The sequence below is a fragment of the Lonchura striata genome, chromosome 5 (assembly GCF_046129695.1).
Source record: "Lonchura striata isolate bLonStr1 chromosome 5, bLonStr1.mat, whole genome shotgun sequence".
Lineage (NCBI taxonomy): Eukaryota > Metazoa > Chordata > Aves > Passeriformes > Estrildidae > Lonchura > Lonchura striata.
The window spans coordinates 60,003,771-60,017,498 of record NC_134607.1 but is presented as its reverse complement, the minus strand read 5'-3'; the positions used below and the strand labels follow the sequence as shown (position 1 = coordinate 60,017,498).

At 38.9% G+C, this 13,728-nt stretch overlaps 1 protein-coding gene across 4 annotated transcripts in view; it reads right to left on the bottom strand.

Moving 5' to 3' along the window:
* SRPK2 (SRSF protein kinase 2) overlaps positions 1-13,728 on the bottom strand; it is a 125,280-nt gene that overhangs the window by 84,746 nt on the left and 26,806 nt on the right. The window contains exon 1 of one of the 4 annotated variants that reach the window (XM_031507074.2): positions 282-491. The exons of the other annotated variants lie outside the window; for them this stretch is intronic. Within the exon in view, the coding sequence (XP_031362934.1) occupies positions 282-319 (38 nt within the window). The 5' untranslated portion in view covers positions 320-491. Of the gene's footprint in view, positions 1-281; positions 492-13,728 lie in introns of those variants that run through there. 4 annotated transcript variants of the gene reach the window in all.

Here is a 13,728-nt window from a genome sequence, read left to right as displayed (position 1 = left end):
CAAGTTGCGCTCGCTGCCCAAGCGCAGGGGCAGGAGCGCGGGGAGCGGCGCGGTCCGAGCGGAGCCGGGCGCGGGTCTGCGCCAGCCCCGCACGCCGCGGCCGCCGGGCTCGGGGCACAGCCCGGCGCCCCGACCCCGGCCACAACGCACCGAGCTCCCCCAGGAGGGCAGCGGGGTGGGCACGCAGCGGGATCCAGCATGCAGCAGGCGGACAATGCCGGCAGCCCCGCGGAGGCAGAGGGAGAAGCCCCGCGTTCATGCGGACGGGGATGCGGCCGTACCTTTCTGGAGAGGACGACTTCTCAGAGTTAACTGACATCAGCAGCTCAGTCTTCTGCTTGATTTCTGGAAAAATCAGAAAACGTTCACCACGGACGCCGCCTGCCCTCGCCTTCCGGAGGTCTCGCTTCCCTGCGCCCTTTTGTCCGCCGCAGGCCCGGGACGCGGCGCTGTGCGAGGCCGCCCAGCCGCGCTCGGAGGGCCGGGCCCGCGCACATGACCGCGCGCGGCGGGCGGAACCATCGCCGAGCGGGGGGCGCCGCTCCGCGCCCGAGCCCGCGGGGGCGCCGCGGGGGCCGCGCCACCGCTGCCGCCGGCGGGGGGGACGCGGGGGTGCCCGGCGAGGGGAGAAACGCCGGAACAAAGGACTCCCGGCACGGAGCGTCCTCCCGGGTGCCTTGCTAAGAGGTACTGCACACCCGCGAAATCCTCCAGATCAAAAGCCCTGAAAAATATGGCTCTTTGAATCGTTTTTGTCACAAAAAACGAGGTATTAAATCACTACTTTCACACACGGGTGAGAAACCACACGTGGAAAATGCTAGGCACACCTGGATTTTGATTTTTAGCGGCGTGCCTTTAATGTCCCTCAAATACACTTTGAAAAGTAACGTTTCATTTTCCTTTTCCTTTTTTTTAACACCTAGTAATTCACCCAGAGGGTGGTTGGGCACTGGACAGGCTCCCCAGGGCAGTGGAACCAGCGCCAGCCTGACAGAGTTCAACAAATGCTTGGACAATGCTCTCAGGCACACGGGTGCCTTGGGAATGGTGCTGTGCAGGGCTGGGAGTTGGGCTTCATGGTCCTGGTGGGTTCCTTCCACCTCAGCACATTCTGTGATTATCACCAGTTCAGCAGTTGTAAGGCCTGGACTAGTACCTCCTTCCCAAAATGCTGGCAGCACACCCAGCATGCTGTCACCAAGGGGAGATGCACCCTGCCACTCGCTTCACAAGATCCTGTCCAAGCAGAAACTGCCGAAAAGTGAATTCACCAGGTGCTCTGGAGTCAAGGTTTGTGACCCAAGAAAACCGAAAGAACAAAGTCAGGGATGTGACCCTCATTTTAAGACCATATCCTCACCAGAGACCGTCATGCCACCTACGGTAATACTGGTAAGACCTGAGCCACACTATGTCCACTTGTTAACAGCCACAGTAAACCTGAACTGTTTGGGATTAACCATTCCACAAACCTTCAACCTGACTTTTCCTCCTCTCTTCATACACATCTCAGGTACAAAGCCATATAAATTTCTAAAAACAGAAGAAGAAAAGCTGGGTAACTAGATTTATTACTTTTTTTTTTCAACTATATATTTTATAAAAAATATTATTACTATCTGAATGAGTTTATCACTCTCATGCTTTGGTGGAACACTTGCAAGCTAGCCAAGTGATCATCACCTTTTTAAGCATATGCCACTTGTTCCTCCCAAAACATACTGATCAGAGGAACCTCCCAAAAGTATCTCAGTTCTCATATCCAAAGCAGATGCTTCTCAGATCTTTAAAAACATGTCCATGAAATGTCAGTATGTTCACAACTGGCTCCACTACATGACTGCAACTACCATAAAAGACTTCTTTTACTATTGTCAATCCCAGGCAGCAAGCGGTCCTACAGTCACAGCTGCCAGGATATTTCTCTGCACACCAAGATTCACTTCCCAATGCAGGGATGAACTAAAGTTCATTTCCTTACCACACATCCTTGACTGACTATAAATACGGTCCTCAAATTCAAAGTCCAACAAATTTTAATTCCTTCTGAAGATGCTTAAAAATTAAAATTGATTACATAAACAGATATTAACAATGCAGGGTTTTATAGCAAAACAAAATTCACAGAGTTTGGAACAAAGTGTTCAAATTATTTATTCCATAACTAAGCCTCCACATAGGCTTTGCAATGGATGTCTAGAGATTATTCTACTAAGACTTTATTGCTAACAGTACACTACAAGATGTTAAAAACAAATCCAAGAGATAAGTTACTTCAGTGCAAACTTTGAGCCCCCGTATTCTCAATAAGATGCACAGACATTTCTCAAATATGGTATTAAAGCACAAAATTTAATTTTACATTTAGTAACCAAGTGACAACAAAGACTCATTTAATATAGCTGCAAGAAGAATTTAAATAAAATGATACTTCATAGGAAAAAAAATTAGAATGTTCTAATGAACATTCTACTCCACAATTAGGTAACATTTTCATCACAAGGTTTCGGGATTTGAAATACTTTCTTATTTGGAATTTACCAATCTTCTGTCTCTGCTACCTGAAATTTTTGCAAGTGGAGCCCTTCTGTTAATTTTTAAAAGCTAATATGTACCTTTACAGATCCATATAGCACCAACTCACAACCTTATCAGCAAACTCAGGCTGATAGCATCACCATCACTCCTCATACAAAACTGATCATGGGAATATCACCAAAATAACACACGAGTTTTACACCAAATGCCTTTAGGCCATAAGAGAATAATGGCTGCAGAAACAACAATTTGCTTGTTTTGATTATTTATAAATTACATATCCATAATTCTGGGATAATTTACAGAATTTATTAGAACTTAGAAATTGCATCCCAAGTCCAAATAACACAACAGAAAAATCCCTTCAAACTGCATTCACCATAGCACCACTCTACCAGCCTTTGTGTCCAGAAGAATGCAAATTACAGCAGTATTTGTTAAACCCAAAAGTAATAGAAAAAGAAAAGAGAGGGAAAATGAAAGTTTAACATTTGAACAGCTCTTCCTGGAGGTTTCTTGGTTCAAGACCCTCCTACCTAACACACAATTAATACTTCCATTTTACCTCAAGTACAGTGCCACAAAGGCAAATGATGAGTAGATTCAGTAACTGTACTGATCAGCACCCAGAGGTACAGTGAACCTCTGCTTAGTGAGCAAGCATTTATAGCCTGACTGAAGAGTTTTGGGTTGTCCTAATTTCTGAGACCACAAAAATGACTCTACATAGCACTCTACGTAGAACCACATTTAGAACAGACCATAACACTGACTGAATAAAAGTTGAAGATGAATGAAAATTAGAGCTTGCACATTAACTGCAAAGCAACAGTTAATGCAGTAAACTTTTTCAGCTACAAAATAACAGTAAATTCAGGTATGAGGTAGTATCACTGTCACCAACTCCTCAGCCATTCCATGCACTTCATCAGCCCACTATGAGTAATTTTGCACTGTGCACAGATCAAGTGGCAGACAACTGGCTCTCAGCCAACGCCTGAGAGAAGCAGATACACTAAGTCTCTAAAGCCATACTATTCAAGCTGTGATTGAATGAAAACAAAAACCAGAAAGGCTCTACACTGCTCAAAATGGCTTCCTAATCATCATGACTGTTATTTTTTCAAACCAAGACAAAGCCAAAACTAACCGTAATACTTTTTTTTTAAGCCTAGATGTTTGCCTCCTCTGATACGTTCAAGTGGAAATTGTGTGTTAGACTAGAGAAAAGGCATCAGATGAAGTTAAAGCCAGAAGGCATTTGCTATGCCAAAAAATAAAAATACCAGAGGCTTGAAAAAATGGAGAAGAGAGTCCTAGAAAGAACGGCTGACAGTTTCTAAATTCACAGGGGATTTGTTGGAGAGCATCATACCAAAAGCTCCAAGTAACCTTTAGTTTCCATACCAAATCTAGAACAAACCAGCTCAGAAACTGTAAGGGAAGAAACTCTCCACACAGAATGAAGAGAAATTCTGTTATTTCAGCAGTGTGGAAGAAGAACAAAAAAAAAAATTAATGTGGGAACTAGGGATCTGTGAGGGATATATGCATAATCTGGAAAAAAGAAGAGAGGAGCAGAATTAGCCTGGATTTTTATTTGTTCTATCAATTAAAAAAAAAAACCACACAAGAGCTCTCCACAATAAAAGAAAATTAAAAATCCTAGCTGCTGTTTAAGCACAGATGGAAAAGTGTGGACAAGGTATATGGCACTGCACAAACTGTTCCCTGTGACATATGGGTAGATATCAGAGTCACCACGATTTCAAAGTCAACTGACAGAAGTCACTGTTTCACTAAAAATTTAATCATGTCTACCGCAAACAGATTATCTCAATGGTCTACAACATCAGTCAAGATTAAAATATCTTACTGACAGTGCATGTATTAAATTTATCCAGGGCAGAGATCCACTGTTGCAGAACTCAACTAACACAGCTTCTTCCTCCCACCACCCCTGTGCTTTTTGGGAGCAAAGGAACAGACAAAGTAGCATCTACACATAAGTACCTTCAATTTTTTGCAATGTAAACCCTGCCACACAAGTTTCCATACATCCTTTTTAAAATAAATATTATACTAAATAGAGCCAAGAAAAATATACTTCATTTTTAATTAATAGGTAGGCTTGTCCACACATTTTCTTAGTCTAATCAGATCATAAACTAGGAGGTTTATGCTTTTCTTCCATTTTCTGTGTGGTGTATGTTTCGACACAAGCTTGAGGTGCTTTTAGACTTTCTTCTACACTATCTTTAAACATGTACTTCCACATACTTCCTTATCAATATCCATCTTAGTCTATTGTCCACTGAATTTTCCATCCTTATCACAGCTACAGCTGCTTGGATCTTACAATTTGCCTATAAAACCCTCATCCTGCTGCAAGTTGGCTGCTTTCAATGTTACTGTGAAAAGAAATAGTCCTGCTTGCCAAATGAACCTATGAAGACAGATCTGAAACTATTAAATCAAATTAATCAAACTGACTGTTCTAAGTAACTTTTCAGTCTTGAAGTCATGAAGTGCACTAGGAACTTTGGTATCACTAATGTGATTTTACGTGGACAGATCTGTTTTGAGCTTTGGGTAATTGTTGTACATGCTAAAGTGACATGCTAAACAGCACAAAATGCAATAAATTTAAAAGTCCCTGATGAGGCACTGGACTTCAGACAAAATGAGATAGCTTTGCACATAACTTGAGAGGTTCAAGTTTATAAAGGTTTACTTTATATGTTTTAGATCATCTACTTTTCAAATAAATAGTTCTACAAGACTGCTAGAATCACATGCCATCTGATTAAAATAGGTTTCAAAATGGCACAAACACAGAACAAAGCCTAAATTTGATAAGCATATGAATACTAAATGGGATAGTATTGAAGCATGGAGAGTTTATGCCCTAAAATAAAATCATCTTCCAGATCTAACTATGGTTTTGAAGTGAGGAAAATTACTACTTTTATGGACTTCTTCAGGTCTCTCATGCATAACATTCACCTCAATACTGATACACAAGCCACTGAAGAGTAAGTGACAGAAAAACTAGCTGTTTGCAATCTCCTCTTGAGGAGATTACATTAATATTCTTAGCATTATTCCTCTTCAATATGTTAAATGATATTTCTGCTCGGACTATGAGGAAATTAGAACTTTTAAGGTTATGCCATTCTTGTAATATTAAAATCACCATTTTAAGAAACTGTTTACTTCCAAATGATAAAGCAAACTCTCTCCTTTCCTAAAGACACATAATAGAAAAAGTCAGTAATACTGAAATGCACTTTAAATTTTAAACATTTTTGTAAGAGTCATGTTTTAGCTACTGCTCTGAATGCAAAGCATGTTTTGAAAAGAAAACATTTCCTTGTCCCACAGACAGGTTCTAGAGACCAAATAATAGATACAAAGGGAAGGTTTTTTCTCTACACTTCACAAGTTCAACTACTCATGCTCAGCTTGGCAGACAATATCAAGGAGTCAAGATCTAATGACAGGAAAAGAATTATAGATTTTTTTTTTTAAGTCTTTCATTTTCTCTTGCATAAAGGGGAAGATGAATTTACTCAGTATCTACAGGTACATTCAATGGACTTCATGTTAATAGTACTTACTCTTTTGGGGTTTTTGAGAAACTATATGTTTCATCTGATCTTCTAGTGATCTCAGAGCCACAACCTTTTACACTTCTGATATACTTAAAACTACTGGAACCATATGCTCAGGTACTTTTAAAGAATATATTCATAGTATGCATATTCACTGCTGTCCTTCTAAACAGTTTTCCACATGTGAGCTGTGGTTGGAAAATAATACTTTCACAAAATATTCTGAAGAAAACATGTCTTCCTTCAAAATGGCTGCTAATCCCAGTTAGTACCCAAAAGTTATGTTTACCCTAATTCTTAAAGACAGACATCCTACAGAAATAGAGGCCAAAGCTGCTCTGAAAGACAGTACATACCTTTAATGGTAGTTGTTGCCTTGTTTTTGCAGAAGAAAATGGAAGACTATTTCCTAAAAACTTACAGAACAATGGTATTTTATTCAAGAAAAATAGCAACACCAGCAACAGTACTATCATTTTACAACTTCATTTCGCTGAATCTTCACCATGAGGAGGACACTGAAAAACACAGGATACAGAAAGGAGTGAAATGTGGTAGGAAGGAAGCACACACTGCAGATCACAAGAGTGAAAACAAGTTTGAGAACATCCACCATACAGTCAAGTTTGTTTCTGCTTCTCCAAAAAGGAAAAAAGAACCCAAAATGCACAGATGATTTTGCCTTTTACTTATTTAAATAATTAGTTTCCAAATATATAAATATACCTAAATCATGTAAGTTACATCTCTGAAGAATTTTTAATGCAGTCAGATTATATAGTAATAATTTTGACGGAAGTTTGTAAAGGAAATAAATTTGAGGAAGCATTAGATATTTAAGAAAAAAAGCATTACTATATGCTAAAATTACTCAAAATGATCCATTATGAACACAGGGAAGCAGAATTACCTATGTTTAACTAGTTAAACATAACTATTAATTTGAATTTCTTTTAGTCATCCACATAACTAAAACTGGCCGACACAATCTGTCATCTGATCTATTGCCAGACTGTAACATTCCCTAATAAAATGCTTACTGAAACACAAAGGTGACAATAAGAGGAATTCTTCATTCTCATAGTTCTGCTGGGTCTGGCAGCATTTGCTGTACCAGATGTATGCCCAACACCACATTGCTTTTCCCTCCCTCCTCCCACCTCAGGCCAATAAACAACTCTGACCAAACTTTCTTTGAAAATCTGTGCTTTTCCAACAAGCCATTCTGCAAAGAAAAATAAAATTCTTCATTTTGTATAACTACTTGTCAGATTACATACCAGGAATGACACCAAAGAAAGCACTATTCACCCTAAATATATCTGTGCTTGTTATTTCCTAATTACTGATGTGTTGAGTTTTATTATTTATAAGTATTTAAGGTTTATGAGAACAGTTTTGTTTGGAGAGGATAGGGACAGCGTTGAGAACATTTCCTAGAGCTGCCAAAAAAACAGAAAGCTTATTCCTACAAGTCTGTTAATTTTAGGGGAAAAAGAACAAACAACACAACCCAAAATATTCTAAGTATATTAAAGCATATCCTTTGTCCTTTTAAAATCAGCTGCCAACTGTTTCCTATTACTAGGTAAAAAACCATATTTCCATATGGAAATAGTTGGACACGAGGTAGCTAGAGAACAGAGTGAATTAAAAACTTATTTCTCTGTTAGATAAAACACAGCAAGCCATTTGCTGTATTTTCCAAACCTTGTCTAGAGGCAAGTGGTTTGCTGAGCATACATGGACATCTTTTCTGCTCAAGCTGAAAAAAAAATTCAAATTACAGGAAAATAATGAGTGTTAGACACTCTCAAACTACATAATTTCTACTATCTTCACTATCTATACTGAATGGACGGAGTGAATGATTTCTGATTTCTAATCCAAAATATTTCTACCTTATTCCCTTTATATTCTAGAGTACAATTATTACTGTTAGGATTCTTCTGATAATAGCATTTTCTTTCCGGTCTGTAATTTGCCTTAATGTCTTAAGTGCTGTTCAAATTTTCAACTATTATTATTTTTCCATCACTTGCTATTACATGCTTTTATTTTTTTACAAAATTCAAGAAAAAAATAAATTGCTCTAATGTAGCAAAATGACATTTCCAGTTTTAAAGGAAAAACAGGTTTCTATTCATCCAAATTGAGTCAAGTGTATGTTACCTTATAAAGACTAAAGCAGTGACTCATAAAATCTTGCACACACTGATTCCTTCCTTCTCCTAGGAGATGAAGCTACATGATTTACCCAAAAGGATTAAATGAGGTCACAGTTATTGAATACATGTTATAACCTTCAACTTCAGGTTAGAATTTCTTCTTATTTTCCAGAATCATTCAATGTTCTAAAATTTCTAAGATAGAAATCCTTACAGTAGAAATACTCTTAAATTGAGATATTTTGTACATTTGCTGTATGCTTTTCAATATGCTTTTATATTGTGATTATTATCGCAGTATGTACACAACTGATTTTTTCAAATATTCTTGCAAGGTTTTTGACATTTCTTATCCAGCAGATCACCAGGGTCTTATATTCCTTGAATTTTCAGATGCAAATATATTCTCAGCCTTTTTCCTCTAGGACATGAAAAGGACTTTTTTCACCTTTTCCTGGGCTCCTAAGAGTACAAGCAGTTCTCAGAAAAAGGTCCATCAAAAAAGCACGTCATCCCAAGCACAAAGCAAGCCAAAAATCTTTCCACTTCAGCAGTGATTTGTGCCCCATTGGGACAGGGGCCCACATGGTGATCAGCTTACCCAAAGTCTAAGTCTTGAGGAACTTTGGACAGGTTACAGAGTTGTCTCTGTCACACTTCATATAAAATGTTCCATATTGTTTATAATAGAGATAAAGGGCAGAACAGGGAAACAAAAAGTGTTTTGAATGAAGGAATAAGAGCAAGAAGAGCATCCTCAGCAGCCATTAAAAGTGCCAAAACTAAGATATTGATGCCAGCTGTACTATGCCACACTCACCAAATAACATCATCTACACTTGGCTTTACCTCTAGTTCCTACATTTAGACACCTAACAACTCCTGTGTAAATAAGCCTGACCATGTCCACTCAGCAGTACAGGATTGAACCAGTCACCCTTGAATGAAATAGGAAGGATTTGGCTCACAGCAGCCTCCCCAATATCAAAGAAACCTCAAAATTCTCTATCTGAGCAGTCAGCTAGCCTTCAAATATGCTCTTTGAAGCTTGTTTCTTGTTGAAAAGATAACTGAAGGGCCGATGCAAGCTCTGAAATCTTGCTTGAACCTGTCAGACCAGCATCAATTATTGCAAGGAAAAGACTTGGGATCTGTGGCACCTGCACACACCTTTGCTATCTCTGAGGTAAAGCACAAAAGTGGCAGAAGAAACTTAACATGAAACCACCACAGCTTCCCAGCCACTGGAGATGCACGTGGATGTGCCTTCCTGCTGCCACCACCACCACTGACAGCCAGAAAACCCCGAGCCTCTGCAGGGAAGGAAATCGCTGCCTACTGTAACACACACCCCCAGTAACAGATAAAGCTGCAATGATGACACCTGGGAACAAAGGCGACTCTCTGTTAACACAGCATTATTTCATTACTGTAGATTTTTTTAGTTAAATAAACGGATCTGTTCTTAAATTACATCTTGATCAAATTTAATACTTTGGGAACAGTATCATCAGTAAAGCTCTTACAAAGAAAAATTAAATTTCAGAATTATTAGTGGAGATAAAATTGTAACGAGATAAAATTGTAACGATGACAAATTTTAAATACGCATGCAGTGCCCACAAAAGGAGGGACCATCTAATTATATTTCAAGTGTTTTTCTCACATACACCATTTTCACTCTTTAATTGCCAGTGCTCTGGATTAACATAGCAACATGAAAATACTGGGGATTTTTCTACTGGGCTTCTCCCTACTGCAATGGACATAGCAGTAACATAGGAAAGTATTTCCTTAAACAAAAACCCAACATGGATTCCTTGGCACTCAGCCAGCTGACACTTCCAGTATTGTAAGGAACAGAAATACCTTTAATTCTTCAGATGCCTGTCTTTGTGAAGTCTGAATGTAATTACCACATGATACAAGTATGTACTGAGTATCTGTAATTGGAAATATTGAAAAGGACATACTACTTTCACAAAAAAAAGGAAAGAGAAAATAAGAGGTGTTTCCAGGTAAGGGAATGCTATGAAAGCCTTCTACTCCTGAATGACTTCTGTTAGGAATATTTTTAATAGTATAGATAAAATACAGAATATGCATGTAAACACATGTCAAAATACCCCCTTGCTTTGTTTTTGCTCTGTTCTTCAAAGAAATTGGATGGTTTAAAGAAAAAAACAAACATACATATGGAACAACAATAAATGAAGTGGAATCTGGAGAAATATCTATGAAGTTTTGCTGCAAGATATGAGAAAAGGAAGAAGACATTTTTAAAAATCTGATCAAAATAAAATTCTGGCTACTAAGGACAAAATATTTTTTTAAGAAAGGAGAGGGTTGAAAGCAACCCCAACATGGAAGGTATTTACATAAAACAGAGGTTTGTCCAGATCTGATCCTGCAATTAGTAAAGCTATTTAGATCTGTGCTGCTTGCCTTTTTCCCCTGTTGTTCATTAATATCTCATCTACATTGTATCATAATCAGCCATTGCTGATGTAAAATTACAAGCATTCTTGGCTGGCCTCAAAACCACCTCTTAAACATTAAGGCTTTCAAGTTTTTTTTTTAGCTCTACTTCTTTTCTTTTCACACCCTCTCCTCTTCTCCATCTGATTTCCCCATCACTTATTCAGCAATCACATGAGAAACCTGCTATTGTCTTGCCTAAAAACCAGCTACAAATAGTTTCTTCTGTAGTGAGGACACAGCGATGTAGGTGGCGAGAAATCACCCTCCACCCTGCAAACGCGTGGCGATGTCGTGGTCCTGCGGTACCTCCCATCTCCTCCTGGACGGCGTGGCGTGGATCTGACCGAGCGATGCTGCTGGAGGTGCAGGACCTCAGCCAGCCTGTCCCCAGCCTGCTCCTCCCTGACCTGTCCCAGCACACGGCCACTGCCCCGCGCCGAGCCCAGCCGTGGCATCTTCAAACCAGCAACTCGGCAGCTCCCACGGCCGGTCCCCCCACGAGGCAGACACTTCACCGCTGGCAAGACAGGTGTTCAACAGCACAGTCCTAAGTTTGGCAGTGGTTAGAGCAGCATTTAAACAATACACAATGCTGTACAGGCAGCCAACAGTGTCACTTACGTCTTTCATAAAAATAAAACCCTACTGAACTAAAAGAAACTGTTTTTGAAACTGAGCAATGCAGATAATCACAAAGACATCAAAAGGAAAATGAGAAGACAGATTGGTAGATAACACTATACCTACTATTTTACATTTTGCTGAGGACTCAGAGCAAAAGTACAACCTTAGAGCATTTCCCTTTATATAAACACAGGTGAACAAACTGAAAATCTTGTTGAATAAAATAAAAAATCTGATGAAAGAGCGTGGAAAATTGTACTATCTGAATTCTCTTCCAGCTTCACTATCCTATTCACGAATCCCTAAAGTATCTAAGTTTACAGTCACAGAAGATGCATACTTGAAAATCAGATTAATCATGTTTCAACAGGACTGAGAAGTCTAGCCCAGACAAACCTCACCAATGATCATCCTGGCTCCCATAGAAGGAAGGAAACACACTTCAAAGATTATATATTTTTAAGTGCCACTACTACTTCACCCTCCATTTGGGAAACATGGACTGTGACTACATTTATATAATATTTATTTCCTCCTGATATTTAACACCTATAATGAGAAACTATGAATAAGCACCACAAGAAGAGACCATCTAACAAATTGCTTCTAAATGTGATTTTCCTAAGTTATGAGAATCACCAATATAGCTTCAAATGTTAATTAGTAACTACATGAAAGAAATTAAAAAGAGTAAAGAGACAGTCGGGGAAATGGGCAGAAATCACTAAGAGCAGAAAAAAATGAAGCAATAGAAAAATACAGCAAAATTTCTGGAAGAAAGAGAACACTGACAGAGAAAAGGTATGTTGCCAAGGCAATAATAGACAGCTGAAGACAGTAGACAAAGAAGGGTGAGAAAGTTCAGGAGAGTGTAGGAAGAAAATCAAACTGAAAAAGATGAAACTTGCAAGGGAAAACACTAAATGCAGCAAATGTGTTCAAGTGAGCTGATGCAATGTTGTTAGGGAGAAGGACAACAAGAGCAATTTGAATATTTTAAGGATGACTGATATGTGCTTTTCTATGCAATGTCCACAGGATACCCCAGAATATGCACTGGAAGATAACACTTGCTTTCCACCCAAAAGGACATAACAGTAAGGTCATTACTGCTCTCCCCCCACAGCTGCACTGCTAATGCTAAACAAGCAACTAAGCAATGCAAGAGCAGCTGAGGAAATGGCAGATCTGCAAGTTGCACCCATCACCTCACATTTAAAACCATATTTTGGAGATTTCTATACACTGGAAAATGTGGTATCTTAAGTATAATTTAACCAGATCTGCAAGTTGCACCCATCACCTCACATTTAAAACCATGTTTTGGAGATTTCTATACACTGGAAAATGTGGTATCTTAAGTATAACTTAACCTGACTTTAAGAGAGTACAAAATGTATTTAGAGAACCTGCAGCACCTATTTTTTTTACATTAGAAATTCAGCTTTTGCCCATTGTGAATAAGGCAGTATAATAACATCATGGAAACAAGAAGTTAAACATACATTTAAAAACTGGATCTTCTTTGGAGTTTTGACAAGTTATTCTTCATGCTTACTATATAGAAGACTAGGAAAAAGACCTTGCTTTTTTATTTTTTTATGCAACACCCACAAATTGCTACGTTAAAATCGGAAAAACTTCCCATCAAAATGAGTCAGCAAACCAATCCTCCAACAAGAATAAAAAGAAGGGCAAGACTTAACATTGCCTTGGTTTACTTTTACTTAGAAATATCATTAGAAAAAATGATTGATTCAGACTTTATCCCCCTAGGATAATTATTACAATTATTTCATCCCTCTGTTAATATGCTTGAGAAACCACATGAGAGAACTAGATAAAGAAAAGGCCACATCCAGAAGAAGTGTAAATTAAATTATTTTACATTAAGCTTGTCTATGTCCAACAGTCCTCTTAAAAATCTAGCTGGAACAGCTGTAAAAGCTACTAAACCCAGCATTTGTAGCTGTATAAATCCCTAGCATACTGTCAAGATCATTGAGGATATCAGCATTATTTTTTAGAGGGAAAAAATGGCTTTCCTATAATTCTACTTGTTCCACTGACTGAAGAGGCACAATGACAGTTCTCAGCCACTAAATTTTAGACAGTTTAAACAAATTCTGCCTACTAGTGTCTTCATCTGAGTTACCAAGCTCCTTTTACCATAGGCAGGGAAATTGCCTATGTTGAGAGTTCAAGTCATTACTTGGTTAATCTAATCCCAAATAGGCTGAATCCCCCCCAGGTGCCAGCATCTCCCCACCAGCAATAACAAAGTCTGTGTAACCAGACAG